General features: G+C 44.9%; 1 protein-coding gene across 2 annotated transcripts in view; it reads left to right on the top strand.

Moving 5' to 3' along the window:
• The first annotated feature begins 276 nt into the window (after nt 1-276).
• PDZRN3 (PDZ domain containing ring finger 3) overlaps nt 277-20,571 on the top strand; it is a 258,422-nt gene continuing 238,127 nt past the window's right edge. For both annotated transcript variants that reach the window (XM_066596711.1, XM_066596710.1), the window contains exon 1: nt 277-1,057. In XM_066596711.1, coding sequence (XP_066452808.1) covers nt 344-1,057 — 714 coding nt within the window. In that variant the 5' untranslated portion in view covers nt 277-343. The remainder of the gene's footprint in view (nt 1,058-20,571) is intronic.

Here is a 20,571-nt window from a genome sequence, read left to right as displayed (position 1 = left end):
CAGAGTTGTTCAAGGAAGTTAGAGGAGGGTAAATTGAGTGGGTTAGGCAAGAGATTCTGCAGCAGCTGCAAGCTAAAGCGCTCTCTGCCAAGCCGTTGCAATCTGTCTGGCTTGAATGTGTTGCAGTTTTGTCCCAAGTCTGCAGAACTTTCCTTGACACATGTGCCTCCCTGGTCTCTCCAGCCCCTCCTTCACTTGGAAAATAAATCCCAGCCTCCAGTACATATGGTAGAGGCCCCCGCCCCCCACCGGCTCTGCTGTGAGTTGAGTCAGTACACAGCCCGCAGCCAGCCAGTCTGGGATCTCCAATGCCCAGCAAGGAGCAACTAAAAGGGGCAGCACTATGGGCTTTGAATTAGATCGCTTTAGTGGGGAAGTGGACCCAGATTTTAAATGCAACCTATGCAACAGAGTGCTGGAGGACCCCCTGACTACCCCCTGTGGACATGTGTTCTGCGCAGGCTGCGTCCTACCTTGGGTGGTACAACAAGGCAGCTGCCCGGTGAAATGCCAACGAATCTCTGCCAAGGAGCTCAACCACGTGTTGCCCCTGAAGAGTCTGATCCTCAAGCTGGATATCAAATGTGACAACCACTCCAGGGGTTGCGACAAGGTGGTCAAGCTCCAAAATCTGGGGGAACACGCAGAGATGTGCGACTATTCACCAGCGAAATGCCGGAATAAGGGGTGCAATGAGGTGCTCAACTTAAAGGACATGGATGCCCACATGAGGGAGTGCTGCGAGCACAGGGCGGTGGGCATCTGCCAGAAGGGATGTGGGCTTATGCTGACGTATAGGGAGCAGAAGTCTGGGGATCACTGCTGCTTGAAGGCGGTGAGGGGGCAGAATAGTCTTCTCCAGGCTAAAATAGCCGGATTGGAGACTGAACTCAAAAAGAGGGCGCTGAGATCCAGCAAGAGAGAGAAGTCTCTGCTGTCCCAGCTCTCCGCCGTGCAAAATGAGCTGCAGATGACAGCGCTTAGGTACCAGAAGAAGTTCACAGAGTACAGTGCCAGGCTGGACTCCCTCACCAAGGCGGTGGCATCTCCTTGCAAGGTAAGACAAAGCAAAAATAAAGGCAGATACCCAATCAGCATGCTAAGAGTTGTAGTTCCACGTACGACGGTTGTATATCTACGTTTTCATGCCAAAGTTACAGATTTCTTTATTTTAATCATTTATATTGCACATATTCCACAGCACTGGACATAGATTGTCCCCAATTGTCAGATCTGATTAGATTGTTAGATTGTCCCTTTCCTATTGGGGCTCACAATCTATGTTCAATGCTATTAGTATGTTTTTTGGCATGTGGGAGGAAGAACACGTAGACATGGGGTGAACATTCAGGGTGTGTTCACAAGCAACGGATTTTTGTGGATTTTCCTCAGTGGAATATCTGCACCATTTGTTGCAGATTTTGACATAGATCTGTTACAAACTTCACTCCTTCGATTGAAAGGATGAAATCTGCTGGAGATCTGTGACACAATCTGCACTAAATGATGTGGATTTTGTGCACCAAAATCCACTATGTGCGAACGCACCCTAAAATTCCATCGAGATGTTGCTCTTGGTAGGATTTGAACCTAGGACTACCGTGCTGCAAGACGACAATGCTGACCACTGAGCCACCCAACCAGAAATGTGCAATTGTCCCTTTAAGAAGTAGCACTGATCCAATTATCCCTTTAAGAGCGCATTTGCAGTGGCGTATTTTCTGACTGAATACGGACAGCACACGGACGAATTAAAGTAAAAAACTATGCAACAAACATAGATGTTGCATGCATGTGTGCTGCGTTTTTAGAGTGAAAACAAAAAAGTGACATCTCTTGGGCCTTCTTGTGTTTTTTTTCTTTTTTGGCACTTATGAAAAACGGATGGCACATGGATGTAAAAAAACATATGTATCAAAAACGCATTCAACACACGTAGTGAAATCTGTTCTTTTTTCACGGACCAAAATTGCATACGCTTTTGTGAATGCGCCTTAGGAAGTAGCACTGATCCACAGTGTTTTCTGTATGTGGGGACTTTGTCAGATTAGTTGCTGGTTGCTAATGTGAGAATTTCTCATATAACGTGAAGCCCCAGTGCAAAATCTGTGAAAAGTTCCCCCTACTAGGACATGTCAGTGCTGGTACCTCTTATGGGGAAAAAGGGGCATTGGGGTGCAATCTCTGCTACCCAGAATGCAGCCGCGGTGCATCCCAAAGTGGAGGATCCGCATGCTCGCCTCCGCTCCATTCACTTCAGTAGGACCCGAGAAGATAGCCGAGCGCTTGAACGCAATAACATATATCTCCATCAATCCCATTGAAGTGAATGGAGCAGAGGTACACGTGTCCTCCGCTACCCCACACTTTAGGACGCGTCACAGAAAAAAAGCCTTTAAATTTGGGAAAATACTTGAGAAAGCGGTAAAAAAATGTTTTGACATAAAGGTATTTTCGCCCCTCTGGCCCCGACATGCGAATCAGTTGACTATATGTCTGCCTGAACTTGCTTGGCAACCCATTTTGGCGCAGCCTGGAGGTAGAACGCTCCTGTTACGGGCACTCGGCTTTCCGTCTCCTCCAATATACTTGTTCGATATGTACAAAGGTAGTGACTGACGTATCTCCCCCCTAGGGAGGATATAGTTCCCCTGTGGGATACGATGAGTGATCTGCAATGCATGGCTCTACAGCTGCTGTGACACTACAACTCCCAGCAGACTCTTGTAGCCATAGCTGCAGATCACTGGTCTAGATAGGAATCCTGATTTGGATGATAACACGTACCATAGCTCTGGAGCAGGGGCTGCTGGAGAACTGCAAGTTCAAGGCTCAAGGATGCAAGGCCACCTAACACAGCATGTTGGGGCTTGTAGTTCCACGGCGGAGAGGATCATGTTGACTCTGCTTCAGTGATAAAAACCTTAGGGTGGGGGTCACATACTTTTGTTAAGTTACATTCAGTTATAAGTGTTTCTGGAACAGCTGGGTTATAGTTAATATGGCCACCATTTCAATATGTATGGGGTTGTCATTCAGCTTTCCCAGACTCCTGAATGGTAACTGTGTCTCGTTATGGAGTGATATATTCGCTGTTCCACTGCCAGCCGGGAATATGGGAAAGCTGGGTGACGGGAGCTGTAGAGTGGGCCACAAAAAAGTAGCCCTGCGCCACACACTTGTGAAAGGCTGGTTTCACATAGGGCGGTTTATCACCGACTCTGCATGTGGAAAATCCGCGGTATTTGCAGTAGCAGCAAAGGGGCTGAAATTTTAAAAATCTTGTCCACTCGCTGCGGAAGTAATCTGCATAAAACCCGTGGGGAAATTGCGAGGCTGTTTACACAGGGATCCTTCGGCACGGCTGGTAGCCGCGGCAGAGGTTCGCAGAATTTCTCCCAAAAGTTCTCAATTGGAGACCTCGCATCGCACTGCGTGCATCTAGCACGTGGTGCAGTGCTGCCGCCAGCCCCTTTGAAAGCAATATGTCAGAAGAATTCGCAAATACAGGACATGCCGCGATTTATTCCCACACTGCGATGCGGGGAAAAAATTACTTGTGTATTTGACTCCATACAAAAGAATGGGATTCATATTCATGTGTCTTGCAATGCCCGAATCTCACGCAATTTCCTTGGACCTGGGAAGTAGGCCTTAGGCTGAGATCCTTAGGCACAGCTCTCATCATACAGAACATGGACACCCTTTCCGCGTGCTGTGCGATGTGCGGGAGACTGCATACGTGAGAATAGGACATTCTGCCATTTTTCAATCTAGCGAGCAAAGAATCGCTTGTGTATTAACTCATTCATAATAATGCGTTACCACAACGCATGTATGCTGCGCGTTACACAATTGCACAGAACTCGCATATTATTTTCGGCTGTGTATATACAGCCTTAGCGTTTGGTGCCAGACTACTTTCCTATGGCCCACCCTGTATACTGGTGGGCATATCTGTATCAGGCTTTTTCCAGGATCAGATTGCAGTAAGGCTGGGTTCACACGGGGCGGATTTGCAGCGGAAATTCCGTCCGGAATTTCGCCGTGGCAAATTCGCCTGCGGCCGCTAATCCCGGATTATGCCGGTCGCAGCATGTTCATTCTTTTTCTTCCTCCGCTGCGGCCACGCTCTCCTCTATGAAAGCGCTGGCCGCAGCGGAAGAGCGAGTGGCCGGGCCGCTTCAAAACCCGCGGCTAATTGCCGCGGGTTTTGAAGCAGCGCTCCTCCTGGCGGAAATCTAGCAGTTTTTCGCTGTGGCCAAACCACGAGATTTCCACCGGAATTCTGCTGTGTGGGAACCCAGGCTAAGGGCTCCCGCACACTTGCGTTTTCTTCAACGCTGTGATAACGTTGCGTTTTTTTAATGGAACTTTCTAATGTTAAAAACGCATCGCAAGTTTGTGCTTTGCGATTTTTGGGCGATGCATTTTTAACTTTAGAAAGTCCCATTGACGTTCGCGTTTAAAAAACGCAAGTATGTGGGAACCCTAAGGAAAGTACAACTTGTGATTTCTGTTTAGAAAAAAAAGGGTTAAGTCTACACCAGAAAATCTGGAGGGCAAATGGAAAGACAAATCACTTACCACAATTACGGGTTACACAAAATATCAAATACTTTCCTAATATCAGCTTCACGCAGACTATAAAAAGAAATGACTCTACTTTCCCGATTGTCAGACGCACGCACACAGCAGTAACCAGGCGTAGGGGGTCTCCGTACAGATATTGGTGGCATGGCGCAGTACCTGATCAGTGGGTGTCCAACTGCAGTGACCCCTGCCTATCACTAGAGCAAAGTGGCAGTGACGTTAGGCATAAGTGGCCGCAATACTTTTCCACTTTCTTAATCGTCTTCTCCGTTTTGTAGATCTGCCATTCAGGAATGAAGGAAAGCTGGGTGACAGACAATATGGTTGCAGCTATAGATTTCTTAAGGGTTCTTAGCTTTTCCAGATGCCTGATTAGTAAAGCTGCCTACATGTGAAGGAGATGTATTAGGGGATTTTCACATGGGGGATTTTTGCCATTGAATTTGACATGGAATCTGTGCCGATTCCGCGTCGAATTCCGTGACAAATGCGCACACCATTACATTCAGAGGAAATCCGTGCTTTAGTCAAATCTACATGTGCATAAAAAAGGAATATGTTTCTTCTTGACTTGGTTTCACACCACTTTTGCATGGTATCTGCGTTGGGAATTCTGCACACTGATTGAAAAAGACTGAGGCCCAATGTCCACGGGCGGATTTGACTTGCGGAACCCGCGTGGGGGATCCGCAAATAAAGCCGCTCATAGGAATGCATTAGCATCCGCAACACAGCTAAAAGCATGCCGATGTGATTTTTTTTTTTCCGGCGTGCGGATTTGCCATGCTGAAGAAAGAAGATCCGGCAGGCACATAGAAGACCCGCTCTGTATCCGGAGAGGGAAGAAACTATCTTTTTATGTCCATGGCCACGGGTACGCACGGATTCTGCTACGGGATTCAGCAGTGGAATCAGTGCGTGCAAGTGGACATGCGGCACGTCCACAGTGACAGCTGCAGGTGGGCCGTGGATTGGATGGCTTCTATTGACTTCAATGGAAGCTGTCCGCGCGGGATCCGCAGGAAAATGGAGCATGCTGTGATTTCTTCCTGAGCGTGCGATCCACAGGCCAGGAAAAAAAAAAATCACATCTGCATGCGTTTAGCTGCTTTGTGGACGCTAATGCATCCCTATGGGTGGCTTGATCTGCGGATCTCCTACATGGGTGCTGCAAATCAAATCCGCCCATGAACATCGGGCCTAAGGGCGCCCACCCACTGGCGATTTTTTTTCCCTGCGAAATTCGCAGCATTTTTTTCTCTGCAGGGGTCTATGGGACTTGTAATGTTAAAATCGTGATCGCGCAAAATCGCAATTTACCGCGAAATCGCGATTTTGCGCGATCGCGATTTTAACATTACAAGTCCCATAGACCCCTGCAGAGAAAAAAATGCTGCGAATTTCGCAGGGAAAAAAATCGCCAGTGGGTGGGCGCCCTTAGGGCCCTTTTTTACAGGTCAGTAAATCTGGATGCGGGCTGATAAATCAGCTAGATGCGGGAATCTGAGCGATTATCGTTCAATGTGAACACATGTCTCGGAATGATGAACAAGAATTTGTTCGGGTCTCGTGCGGCTTTCGGTTTCTGCATGATCGTACCTGTAGAAAAGCCCAGGAACGATCATCGCTGGCACGACCCGTTGGGCATCGGCACCCGACAGGTTGTCTTGTGTAAAATAGCCTTAAATCTGTGGACTTATCTGCGGCTAATCATTAGCATGGCCGTGGCAGAATCTGCAGTCTACAGGCACAGTCTACAGAGGCAGAATCCATACGGTAAAATCTGGGTAGGAATCCGCAGAATGAACCTACCCTTAATGAATAGCTAGGTCGATTTGCCTTACAGGAATGTAGGAAAGCTGGGTGACACGCAAAATGGTTTATGCACTGGACTCCGCACCTATTCTGCATCAAGTCTATGACAAGTCTACATTCCATTACGTTCAAGGATTTCAAATCCTCATGTGTGGGGTGGGGATGGGGGAAAGGGACGTGTTACTTCTTGATGCAGATTTCCTGCGGAATCTGCATTGGGAATTCTGCAAGCAGATCTGCATTGAAAAGAATTAAATGCACATGCAGAATCGCGGACATACTTTTGCATAGCCGCAGCTGAAATCCGCAGCTCAGCTGTGGACTTCTGCCATGCTTTTTAGAGGCGGAATCCATGTGAAAAAAATCTGTGTTGAAAATCAATATGATTCTATTATAGCCCTCCTATGGATTGTCCCCAGCTTTCCTTGTTAATTTTGGCCAGTGCATGTGAGAAGGATGTGTTACTGAACAGCAAAGCAGATTTACCTTTCAGGAATCAAGGAAAGCTGTGTTACAATCAACATGACTGCTGTTTTAGCTCTCTCATGGGCTATTACCCAGTTTCCCCAGACTCCTGAATAGTAAACCTGTTTTATATATCATTGGATAACTCTTTCAAGGGTCCTTATCCAGCTTAGCTGTCACTACCATAACAAAGCTATCACTCAGCTTACCCAGAGTCTTGAATAGTAAATCTCTCATCGATGTTGGCCTTAGGTTACATAGCACCCTGTCTGTAATGTTTTTTGGAACCCCCCTCCCCCATCATAAGAAAAAACAATATATACTGCACTGATATACAGTCTGTCTGTATTGTGTTTGCGTAGATAGCAGAGTACCCATACCAGAACAGATCAGTGAATAGATACTGTACCAGAACCAAGCTTATAACATGTAACACCAGAACCAAGCTCAGTAAATAGATTAAGCACAAGAACCAAGCTCGGTATATAATTATAGCACTAGAACCAAGCCCAGTACATAGAAAAAATACCAGAAGCAAGCTCATTACAAACATACAGCACCAGAACCAACCTTCCCAAATAAATACAGCACCAGAACCAGTACCAGTCTTGGTACATAAATTCTGTAGCAGAAGAATAAACTATTGTTTTTTGGGAGCACCTATGGACTAACAATGGCACCTTAGGACATCATAGGGGAAGAGACAGTGCCAGGAGGAGGAGGATTTTTGTAGCTCCACAAGATGCTGTTGTAAGGGGGAAGGTTATCTGGCTAAGCAGACCCAAGGGGCGTGCTTGCCCTCAGCCTACATGCACCTGGTGCCCCTCTACAAACTGAAGGCCAGCTCTCCGTGTGACCGCAGGGGTCTTGCGTAGCTAAGGCTGGCCATTACTCTCATTATATCTCTTATTATATCTCTCTCAACATTGTCACTCAGCTTTCCCATATTCCTGAATAGTAAATCTGAATCGTGATGCAACTACATTGGAGGGCAATGTATAACGGAATAGTTCAGAGATGTTTCAAATTATAACTGCCTTATTAGTTGTTACCCAGCTTTCCCAGGAGCAGAAATAAACTATCAATTTGGAACAGTTCTTTGAGTCAGAAATGCTCCCTCCATGTATTTCTGTAGCTGTGGTCAGCATTTCTTAGTTGCAGTCTTTCGTGTCTGGCCTCATAAATGGGTATTATACGATATAATGCCTCGTTTTCTTCCTGCCCATAAATTCAGTGAAGTGCTTGGAATTATTGTAAAAGCCATTTTCTCGGTTGCCCTCAGACATGTCTGTCAGCTGCGGGCTCAGCCGAGCGGTGGGGTCTTGTGTTAGGGACAAATATTTACAACACGTTTCTGTAGCTGCTCTGTGGAAACAATGTCTGCTTTATAACGTAATGTCAAAGGGCATCCTTATAATAACAACCCTAAATACGGCAAAAATTAACACCTCTGCTGCCGGAGGACAATGGAAGACATTGCTGAGGAGTAGCTTGTGGCCTCCATGGATATCAGTGTCTTATGCACAGGCATAGTTTGAAACTCCTGGACCCTAATGCATAATCTGTAACAGGGCCCCCAACTATCATGTCATTCACGGGTCTCTCCATATGGGGCAGAGGGACCTCCAAAGGCAACTTTGCATGAACCCCCTAAATACACCAGATCCCTGAAGAGCCTTAAAGGAGTTTACCACAAAAACAAGTCATCTTTCCACAGTATAGGGGATAACTTGCTAATTGCAGAGACCACGACCGATCCCCAAAACGGTTTATGGGGCGCCCCTGAATGAACAGAGTGGCAGTCACATATGTGTACTACTGCTCCATTCATTTTTATGGGAGATAGCCATGTTAAAACAATCCCATGGAAATGAATGGAGTGGAGGCATGTGCAACCACTGCTTCATTAATTCAGGGATGCTCCGGACCCTCGTTCTTGGGATCAATGTGGGTCCCAGTGATCAGACCAAGGTGCCCATGGATGGAGAAAAGGATTGTACAGTACGTTGAAATTTATCATGCCAATCCTTCTTTTCTCCATCATCATCTGTTGGGAAAAGTCAGGAGGCCCCCATACACATATGAGAGTCATCCAGTCCCATGATAATCTTCTGTTGAGGGACATGCAACATCAGAAGGGGATTGTGCAAACCAGTCAGCCCATCTGTCATAGTTTTCGTCACAGTGACAATTTTCTTTCAAGGGGTTGTCACATGACAGCAAGTTATCCCCTATCCTGTGTTTAGGTGTAACTTGCTGATAAGTGGCTGCCTGACCGCTGGGGCCACCACAATCTAAGCAACAGGGCTCTGATAGGTCCTGAAGTAAGGACAGCAGCAGCATCACATGTGCATTGCCAATCTGTTCATGTCAATGGGACCACCAAGCATAGTTGAATTTAAGTCCTTGGCCACCTTCGGCAGTCCCATTGAAATGAATGAAGTGGCGGTCCATTGCGCGATAGCCACTGCTCTTGCTTCAAGGCATGCTTAACGCCACTTGAGATTGCTAATGAGGAAGACTCAAGGACTTGTTTTCAGGTGGACATCCTGGTACAGTTATTAGTTTTGTACCTTTAACATCAATACACTGGCGTAGCTATACGGGATGCGGTTGCACCCGGGCCCATAAGGCCTCTCTTCTCCATATAGGGAGCCCAGTACTATGAATAAAGCATTATAATTGGGGGTCCTGTTACAGGTTTTGCATTGGGGCCCCGGAGCTTCCAGCTACGCCTCTGCATCAATACCAAAAATGTTACTTATCGTCCAACAGAATTTCTCAATTTTTATAGTCTTAATGCTAAAAGTTTGTAGATTTCCAAATAAGGATGATGGAAGAAATGTGGTTTTCTTGTAGGATGGGATGTGTCTGGCATGATTTAACAGAAAAAATAGAATTTGAAAGAGAAAGCCGAGTTCCTTGTGGTTTTATAGCCTGTCGGGCAGAGATTACTGACGCCTGCAGCGACTTTGTGACACTTTTTCCAGTTGTAAGGAAAATGTCTCAAGTCCCTGCTGGCTTTCCTTGTTTTCAGGGAGGAATGTGTTAATATACAAGTTTCCATTGGTGATACAGAAGGTGGTTCTGCTTTGTTTAGTGTATGATTGTTTATGTAGTCTATGGAAACATTGTAACACTTGTTGAAACATTCATATTGACAGTAAATACACCTGACTGTCTTACAGGCTTTATTCTCCTCCTGTCTTCTGGGAAACCATACAATGCTTTTTATATAATGGGAGCAATCTTCACATTTTATGTTCATTTTACGACTATAGTGCATCATCCATCCAGATAGATTTTCAAATCTGCAATTTTTCAGCTAGTGCAATGCGTTTTTTCTTTTTGGGAAAAAAACGCATTAGATTGCATCACTGTACACCTGTGTGAAAATAATCCTATAGTTAAGGGCAAAAACACATGGGCGCATGCACTAATATGGTCGCTGCTAGTGCAGACGAGTTTAAAAAAATGGGAAGATAGGTTCTGCACTATCTTTCTCGCACGTAGTATTAACCCTTTCCAATCCACTGTCTGACCTCTGAAGACATTATGATTTAAGGCTGTACAGCTCTGATCTTGGAATTTTTCTTACTGTATATTGCCAGCCTCTCTGCTGTTGGAGCCTATTCAATATGTCACCTCGTGCAGTACTGGCCTTAGCCAGCATATAGCGCCATTGTATAATGGCAGAAAGAGTAAGGCCCCCTAGGAAAACCAGGATACAAATTGGATTGGAAAGGGTTAATGTGCAAGAATCCTGATAGTGGAAACAAAACCATTAAAATCACTGGTTTCATTTTGTTCCGTTATGGGACGCCTATCTTTTTAAGGCCTAATATAGCTAAAATGCACTCACATGAATATTGCATGGGACGTGAGTGGGAGTTTTTTTTTTTTTTCTTCTAAAGATCCCATAGAAAATAACGGGCAATTATTTGCAAGGAATCACTCAAAAATATCACATGAATGATTTTTGTCTCATAGCATCGCTGCATGTGAAAACACATTGAAATCTGTGTTTACTTTCACGCTCTGTCCATATCGCTGTTGGACGGAACTCGAGCGTGAAGATTGTCCCCGTGTATTCAGCCTAAGCCTTCCCTCACACAGGCGTTTGCAGAAACGCAGCATTTTTCAACGCTGCGTTTACTGCGGCTTCAGCAGCGTTGTTATGCATTTTTGTCAACGTTTCGGCTGTGTTTTCAACACAGCTGAAAACGCAGCCAAGGATGCTGAAAAAAAAAATCAATACTCACCTAGCTGACGTTGTCCGGGTCCCTGCCGCTGTTCTCCAGAGCTCCTGACACTTGTCATCACTGACAGAGAATCTTTTGCTAGTGACATGGTTTGAAGACCCTGCCTCCAGCAAGAGATTGCTCTGATTGGCTGAGCCTGCTGAGTGTCAGCAGGCTCAGCCAATTGCAGCCAGTGCTGCATGCACCGATTACATCCATTCATTGAATGGCTATGATTAGTGCATAGTGTGCCGGCGCAGATTGGCGGAGGTGGCACTCCTGAAGCAATCAGAGCAATCTCTCACTGGGAGGTGACGATTTCAATCCCTGTCACTAGCAATAGATGCTTTGTCGGCTTGACAAGTGCTCAGCAGCCTGCCCGGAGCTCCGGAGAACAGTGGCGGGGACCCTGACGGCGCCAGCTAGGTGAGTATTCCTTTTTTTTGTTTAGATAGTGCAGTTAGCACTTGCGTTTAGAGCTGCAAGAAGCGTGATACTAAGTTGTGCCACGTTTTCAGGAGCGCTGAAACCGCTGCCCATTAATTTCAATGGGCGACGCAGGGCTGAAAACGGCCAAAGATAGAACATGCATCGCTGTTAAAGCGCAGCGTTGAATACTAGTCACTCATTAGAGTGATTTTAACCCACAGTTATTCCACGTAAACACGGCCACCAACCGGATAAGGAGTGAGAATTCATTCACTAGTCACTTTGTTTCAGCTCACCTAAAAATAGTCACTGGTTGATTATTGTCTGGTGTAAATGGGTAATAGCCATTCAAATATCAGCCAACAACTTTGCAGGGAGGTGTGCGCTTGTTCAGTGTGAGCCTCCCACTGAATGCTGATTGGTTCCTGTCTTTTTTTGCCCTCCTACTTAATGCTCATTGGTTCCCGAAAACGCATAAATACACGCAACTGGTCCCTGCTGGTCTATGAAAGAAGTTCTCTAGCTGGTTTGGCCTTTGTTGGGACACTCAGTGATGGGTGCTCTCACAGCAGCGAGTGTTCAAAGACCGCTCGAATGTATGTATGTGCGTTCAGTGGACTCAGCAATCAATGAGTGTGTATTTGGGTGGGCTGGAATTTCAAATACACACCCACCAAAGAACCTCATGCCCCCTATTTAGTTGATGAATGATATTTTGGCCCATGTAAGATCTCCCAACAATTCGCAATAGCTGTGTGTGAAAGCATAGGAACAGTCGTTCATATGGTTTAGCTGTTATTTCGAGTGACTGTTTAGATGATAGTTGTGCCATGTAAAGCCATCCTTGGTGTTGTAGCATGTTGTTGTAGTAGACCCTAAAGGTCATTATGTTCTTGTTGCAGAATCCTAAATATGAGCACATTATTGTTCCAAGATCCCCAGTATTGATATGTCATTGTTCTAGGAGCCCAAGTATTCCTATGCATTGTTCTACAATACCTAATTGTTAGACTGCAAAGGGTTAATATGCCCTCATTGTGCAGCATGCCATTGTTTTAGGAACGGTCATATTATTAAATTGTTTCCTAGAGGGTCCAAGTTTTGTATTTGTATGGCTTTATACTAGGATCTTTTAATTGTTTGTCTGTGATTATTCTATGACCCCTCTTCCCCAAAAGCCTAGCATACAATGTTAAAGAGTCAGAATATGCATGCTCTTTTGGCTTGTCATTATTTTAGGATCAGTAGGTTATTGTTCCAGAAGGCCAAGTATTCATTGTTCTGGGTTTTCAATCTGAAGTTATTCTACCGAGACTCCTAAAGTGTCAGCAAATAATGTTCAAGAAGTAGACGTAAGTTTTTCCTCATTCATCTAGCTTTGCATTATTTCAGGATGTTCAATATACCAATGTTCTAGGACACTCAATATTAAAGCAACCCTCCGAGCCTGGAAAAGTAAAGATGGCCACACCAGCTACTCTGACTACCTGATGCACACTGTGCATTAGTTTAAGACATTACATGCTGCTTTGATTAACCAGTGCTGTCCATATGAGTAGTGCTGGCCAATCAGATCAGCATGCAGTGTCTTAGACTACTGATATATACTAGTGCATCAGGTAGTCAAAGAAGCAATTCGCCCAACTTTGATTTTCCAGACCTGGAGGATCACTTTAATACACTATCCTACCAAAAGTAATTGGATAGCTGAGCTGGTATTTCCCTCCAATCATTCTTCAAATGTTTGGTGAGTTATCTCAAAGAAGATGGACACTGTTCACCCAATATTCCAGTTCATCCCAAAGATGCTCAGTAGAGTTCACGGCAGGACTCTGTGCAGCCAGTCCAATCGTGGAACATCCAAATCCAAAAATCAACATAAAACAGTGTTGGATATGTAACAAGGCGCGTTGTCTTGTTGGAAGTATGGCTGACCATTCCCAGAGTATTGCCACATTGTCAACAGCACATTATTGTCTACATGTCAGGGTTCACCTCAGTGTTCATAGTTCTTGCCACTACTACCAACGGACCGGGACCATGCCACGTAAAACATTCCCAGACCATACTTAAGTGTTTGCACAACACACTCAGGCAGGCGGTGTTCCCCAGCATCCTCCACACCCAGGTACAGCCATCTGATGTCCAATGATGATTACATTTTCTTTGAGAGAACTCTTCAGACATTTGCAGGATGAATGGAGAGAAATGCCAGCTGAAGTGTATCAGACATTAGTAGAAAGTACACCATGGAGAGTATCTGATGTAATTAGGGCCAAAGTAGGCCCCACTAAGTATTAACAATTGAAAATAAATACTACTCTTAATTCCTACTCAAGTGTCCAATTGCTTTTGCATTATTGGCTGATTGTTGGCCCTTGTAGATGGTCTGATTGTCAGGCAAACGATCGTTCGGGTAAATGTGTGTGCCGATTTATCGAATAGCCATTTATAAGGTCCTTTAGCATATAAAAAAACTGTTCAAGGTACCCAAGTGTCTGTATAGCCTTTTTCTAGTATTCCAAGTATCAGCTTGTCATTGTTCTAAGAGTCTAAGTATTGCTATATTGTTATTCTAGAGCCCCAACTTGTTCATTAGTTCCAATGGTCAACATATCCCTGTTCAACTTCTCTAAAAAGAAATATATGTCAATGGTCTAGTGTCTCAAAATATCATTGTCCTCAGTGCCCAATTATCAATGTATCATTGGTCTAGAATTCTAGGGTCAGTCATCTCTTTAAAGACTCAGGCGTTAGGCCGCCTGCACACAACCAGGTCGGATTCCGCATGCGGGATCCCGCAGTGGAATCCGTCTTTGACTGCGGCCACGCATACCTGTCTCCTTTCAAACAGGCAATCTGACCTAATCCCACTAAGCTGAGGAAGCCATACTTAAAAGCTGTTCGCTTACCCTGATGAGGACAACCCCATATCAGGAACATGGCGGTAACCCTGACTCACACCAGTTGGTGACAAGGAATGTGGCAGAAGATATGTTACTCAATGTGGCTGTTGATCTGTGACAGTGTGGACTTGTGGCAGATTTGCAGCTGAGGATTTTCCCGCTGATTATGCAAAAGAAAAAAACAATGTTTTTGAAATGTGTGCTTGTAGATTTTGCTGAGGATCCACAGATAATGTGTAGCAAAATCAACAATTAGGTTTTGTTGTGGATAAGGACTTCTCTATTGAACTCAAGGGGGAAAATCCTCAATCACTCTGTAACAAAAACTGACATGCTGCAAATGTAAAAATTCGCCCCTCGGGTCAGTTTCTGTGCAGGAATTTCCAGAAATAAAACTTTTATGATTAGTTTTTTCTTTTTTTTTTAGATTTATTACTCATTTAGGTTTTTGGAAGCTGCAGTTTGGTGCGCTTAAGAAGGCGCTCTTAGCTGAAGGCCGAGTAAAAGTTTAAAGGGAAACATGTTTTCCGATTGAGAAAGTTTATCAAAGCCGGAGGTTGAATTCTTTACTTATGCGAGGGTTCTTCTGATTTTCATACATTCCCCCTTTCATATTTTTTCTATAATGGACCCAAAAGGCGTTCCGTATATTTTACGTGCACAGTATCATTATTCAGTATGTACACTGCGGCATTGTTCATTTCATATGGAGAAAAAAAACGAAACGCGATTTCCCAGGGACATGAAATTCATCTTTATTTTGCACTGTGTGAGATTTGTGTGCCAAACCCAACATTTCTTATTTTAGCAGTTATTCTACGGTGGGCAGAAGCGAGCCATTTCCATCTGACATTGCATCCAGCTGGGACCAGAAGCATGAAACCCTAACTGTGCCCCCCTCACATTCAGTATTTATTCAGGGAACTTGCCAAAAGGTCCATTGGTCTGAGTGGCACAATAGACATTGTTTAATGGATGTTGTTGGTCCTTTGGTCTAAGTACTACAGTAAATGTTGTTTACAGCACTGTGCGAGAGCTGTGGTTTATAAAGTATTTTATTATATGGGATCTCATAAGCAATTGCCTATAATACTGTTATTATCAATACTGTTCTCCTTGGGCTTCATCCACACAGCCTTTTTACAGGCCAGATCTCCCTTCCCCAGACATCTGTCATTGGTTTGGTGGCCTCCATACGTACCCTAATGCCAGCCAAGCCCAAACAAATCGTCAGGTTCAGCTATGTTTGATCTAATGTGTATGGCTAGATTTAGGAAGTCAACTTTGAGCACTTGAATTTGTGTTACAAGATGACTTATTTAAGGAAATTGAAGCCATTCTTCTCACACAAACATTGTTTCAGTACCTTCTGTATGTGTTGGTCTTCTTCCTATGTGCCTCAATGGTAACCTATCTAAACTAGTTTTGGGTCGATTGCTTTGATAAGTGAGATTTCCTATGCATGGCCGTGTTTTAGCTACATGTGACCTATGTGATCAGATAGAGTGCTGGCCACCAGCTTGTATGCGGCCACCAGGTGGATGTAGGCTGGGGGTGAGTGCTTGCTTTAGGTCTACCCGACCAGATGTTCTACTTCCTCCATGTGACAAAATCTTGTGGAGCTAGATTAATCATCCTCCTCCTGGTTCTGTCTTGTCTTCTCTGATGTTCCAAGGCATTACTGTCAGCTCATTGGCACCCCGGTACACAATTGCTTGGTTCTGCTACTGTATTTGTTATCAGTTTGGTTCTGGTGCAGCGACATAGAGTTGGCAGAAGTAATTCTAGTGTTTTTTCTAACTCGGGCCTAGTCACGGTGGTGGCTACTCTGCATAGAACGATGGCCCGTGCAGTAGACGGATTACACAAGGATGACTGATAATAACAGTGGTAAAAGTATGTTACGGAGTATGAAGTAACGATGAAATTAAGTGTCCAGACCAAAAGAGCTTTTGTAAAACTGGGGGCACACAGTTTTTACTGACTCTAGCAACTTGATAAATTCACGTTCACTGGGTAGTTTTAGCAGACAGTATTGAACTTCAACAATTCTTCACACAGGCATGAAAGAACATTTTAGGATTTCTGAACTCTCTTTCTCTTTCTCTCTCTCTTGGGGGTAAAACTGCCAGACTAAGTCATCTGGGCGCTGACCAGGGCGATTGGTGGTGGAGGAATGGAGGAGCTAGCGTGGGCTTGATGAAGGGCACACCGAATGTTTACTATGCTTGGACTGATTAGACTCACAATTAGATTGACTACTCTCCGTCCAGCTTCCGCGAGGTCTGCCCTGTGTCTGGTTCCTTCAGGCAGGGTTGAAATAGACTCCGCTCTCCTTAGGGGCTGTCGGGTCTGTTAGCTCCCCCAACTCCCAGTTTTACCCCAGCGCTGCTCTGTCTCCCACTCCTTGCACACACACCACCCCCTTCCTCAATTTTTTCTTCTTCCTTTTTTTTTTTTTATGCTACTCCTCTTTCCCACCCCCGAGCTGCCTTTTAAATCCCACTCCAATAACCAATCCGGAGCTGGGGAAATCTTTCACCAATCCCAACCCACGCTATGGGTGATTGATAGACAAAAGGGTGAATCCTGCAAAATCATGCAGAGACAGACAAAACAAACACAAATATTAACTGTTTAGTGACCTGTTGAGGTCAACACACCAAAACAACGGTTAATATACATAGTCACACCAGACAAACCGCATGATGCACCTAGCTGCGTGCTGTTGGGGCCCAACTCTGGGCCACTACACTGGTATTGTATCTACATGCGGAGGTTGGTTCTCAGGCTTTATTTATGTTATCATCTTGGTTCTAGTATTGTATCTATGTACTGAGGTTGGTTCTAGGGCTGTTTTTAATGTACATAGCTTGGCTTTGATGCTGTATTTAGGGCACCTTCACACTTGTGAGAAAATCGTGCGAGATTTGTGCATTGCGAGATGGACAATATGAAACCCATTCTTTTGAATGGGTTCATTCACATTTGCGATATTTATTTATTTTTTCTGCATGGCAGCACGTGCGATGCTATGAAGAAAACGCATCACAGCATGTCCGTTCTTTTGGCGATATCGCCCATTGTTTTCAATGGGGCCAACAGCAGCAGTGCCAGCCCCATTAAAAACAACGAGAAAACATCGCAATCCCCAGCCGCGGCCGTGAGAACTGAGGTGGGGGAATCCTTCAGCCCCTCAGGTATGCGAAACTGTTGCATCCAGGGGTTACCACATGTTTGCAGTGGAGCAGGCTGCAGCAGCCCTGGCTCCATTGAAAAGAGTGGGAGAACATCGCAGTCTCCTGCTGCAGTTGTGACAGCCTTGGCGGGGATGAAGGGACCCCCCGCTGGGATGCAAGGCTGTTTCCATGTGAAAACTCCTTGCATCCAGGGGTTTTCAGAAGGATTGCAAGGGCGATATCGGGGATGTGAATCACGGCCCGATATCGCCCTCGCCAATGTGAAGGAGCCCTTATGCATTAAGCCTAGTTGTGGTGCTGTAATTATGCACTGAGCTTGTTTCTGATGCTGTATTTATGCACTTAGCTTGCCTTTGGTACTGTATTTATATGCTGAGCTTTATTTGTGTGCAGTATTTATATACCATACTTGGTTCTGGTGCAGTACTTATGCACAGAGCTTAGTTCTGGTGTGGTAAACATTATATGAGCTTGGTTCCAGTACAATATTTAGCCATTGAGCTGTTATGGTGTGGGTAAACAGCTTTCTGCAGATGCAGAGTACTGACAGGCTGCCTTTCTTTTGGGGTCTGGGACCGTCTTGGTTCACTGCTGTGGCTACTGATGGCAACAGCTGATGTGGCTGTTCTATGCTGTTTCCATGACTGTCACAGAAGTAAATGGGAGTTAGGAAACAGCCAGTTGGGCTAGTTTCGTACCCTCGGCCACTAGCAGCAGCCGCATACGGGCTGTATCTTTTGGATGAGATTGGTATATCCCTTTAAGTTACAGCTCCTCTATGACCTATGGCCATTAAAGTCTCTCCATTCTTCAGTCTTAATCTGTCTATACAGTAATTTGGAATAAGGGTACGGCCACACAAAGCAGTTGCTCGACGGCTAAGAATTCAGTAGTGGAATATTCCATTGTACAGAAAAGTTGGCAACAAAATCCACTTGTCTATTGTGCAGATTTTGATGTAGAATTGAAAATGGCAGAATTCTGCTGGCAATTCCATGTTTAGAGGTGCAGACAATAAGCAGATCACTTGGTGTATGAAAACATCTGCAATTTATCTGGCAGTAAGTATTCAGTTTACCTGCAGCGCCACCATAGGAGAAGTAATGCATTACACAGTTTCCAATATAATCAACGGACTGTCCGTGTAATGCACAGATGTGTCGGGTCTTGCAAAGATGCTCTCTGTAGATATTCTCCGTTCTGGCTAATAGACGAGGGTACTGGATGTATAAACTCCCCTTCTCTACACTTTCCTGCCAAAAGTAATTGGACAGCTGAGCAAGAATCACAAGTAGTATTTATATCCATATGTTAATATTAGTGGGAATCCTTTGGCCTTAATGACATTTGATACACTCCGAGGCATACTTTCTGATACACTTCAGCTAGTATTTCCCTCCATTCATCCTGCAAACGTCTGGCGAGTTCTCTCAAGAGAAGACGGAAGCTGTTCATATTTCCTGGCCCAACGTTCTAGTTTGTCCCAAAGGTGTCCAGTAAGGTTCAGGTCAGGACCCTGTGCAGCCAGTCCAATCTTGGAACATCCGTATATGCAAACCAGCATAAAATAGTGTTAGATTTGTGACAAGCCGCGTTGTTTTGTTGGAAGTATGGCTGACCATTCCTAGAGTATTGCCGCATTGTTGGCAGCACATTATTGTCTAGAATGTCAGAGTTCACCGCGATGTTCATGGTTCTTGTCACTACAACCAACGGACCGAGACCATGCCACGTAAAACATCCCCAGCCCATAATGCAAGCTCCGCTGTACATACCTATTAGCACAACACACTCAGGCAGGCGGTGTTCCCCAGCATCCTCCACACCAGGTACCTCCATCTGATGTGAAGACAGAGTAGTGGGATTCATCATTCCATAGAACGTTCTTCACTTGCTCAACTGTCCATTGTAGATGGGGCAACACATTGCTCTTCTTGATGGACGGCTTGTGTGCAGCAGCATAACCCGTATATCCAATAGTGTGCAGTTCCCATCACAACCTATGGCTGACACCTCCAAGGGTCTGCATCTTATGTAGCATGGTTTAGGACACGTGACATGCAAATAAGACAGGATCCATTCTACTGATGTTCCAAAACTTTTGGTAAGATAGTGTACATAAAAATGGGTTTTCTCATCCCAACAGCCCTTTTAATGTCCCTTACAAAATTATAGTATGGCAGCCTGTAATTATATAGGACCTTTCTATTTATAATGCGCAGCCACAGACGTTGTTTGCGGGATGGACATGCTTACTCCATGAAATCGACTCCTGCGCTGTGCTTTTCCAGGTACTAAGGTCCATGTAAGTAGAATTTCCCCTCTCAGATCTTTTGCTCCAGCTGTCATTGAATACCTAATTTTTCATTGTGATTGTTTCTGCAGAATGAAATCCTGCAGGTTCTGCAGACATTCCAAGAAAAGGGAGAAAAACGTCTCTTTCCACCCTGTTCCTGCAATTCCTCATGCTCGCATTACTACGTTATAAATCTCCTACAGACAGGGGTCTGAAAGGCTCAGCGCGCTGGGGGTTTCCACCGAAATATAACTTTTCTTAGTGTGACACAGAATGAGGTCCTGTATGAAAAGTGTCTTTTCAAAGTCTAAATATGGCTAGTTTATAGTTTATAATTATTCTGTCCTTGCTTTACTTTAAATCGGCATGAAGAAGGTACAAAGCAGCGGCCTGAGCACCCCATGAGGAAGGAGGTAGATCTAAGGCTGCCTGCACACGGCACAGCCGGATTCTGCATGTGAGAGCCTGCAGCGGATTCCGACCCTGACAGCAGCGGCATCCATGCGTACCTGTCATTTCTGTTCTTCATCTGTACTGCAGACTTGCCGTCGGACATGCGCAGTACAGTTTTTTTTTTCACTCTACTTCCTTTCTGCGTCGTCGCTAGACAATGACGCGGAATCTGC

The sequence above is a fragment of the Eleutherodactylus coqui genome, chromosome 3 (genome assembly GCF_035609145.1).
Source record: "Eleutherodactylus coqui strain aEleCoq1 chromosome 3, aEleCoq1.hap1, whole genome shotgun sequence".
NCBI classification, from domain to species: domain Eukaryota; kingdom Metazoa; phylum Chordata; class Amphibia; order Anura; family Eleutherodactylidae; genus Eleutherodactylus; species Eleutherodactylus coqui.
The sequence above is the reverse complement of the archived record's forward strand: the minus strand, read 5'-3'. Positions and strand labels throughout refer to the sequence as shown.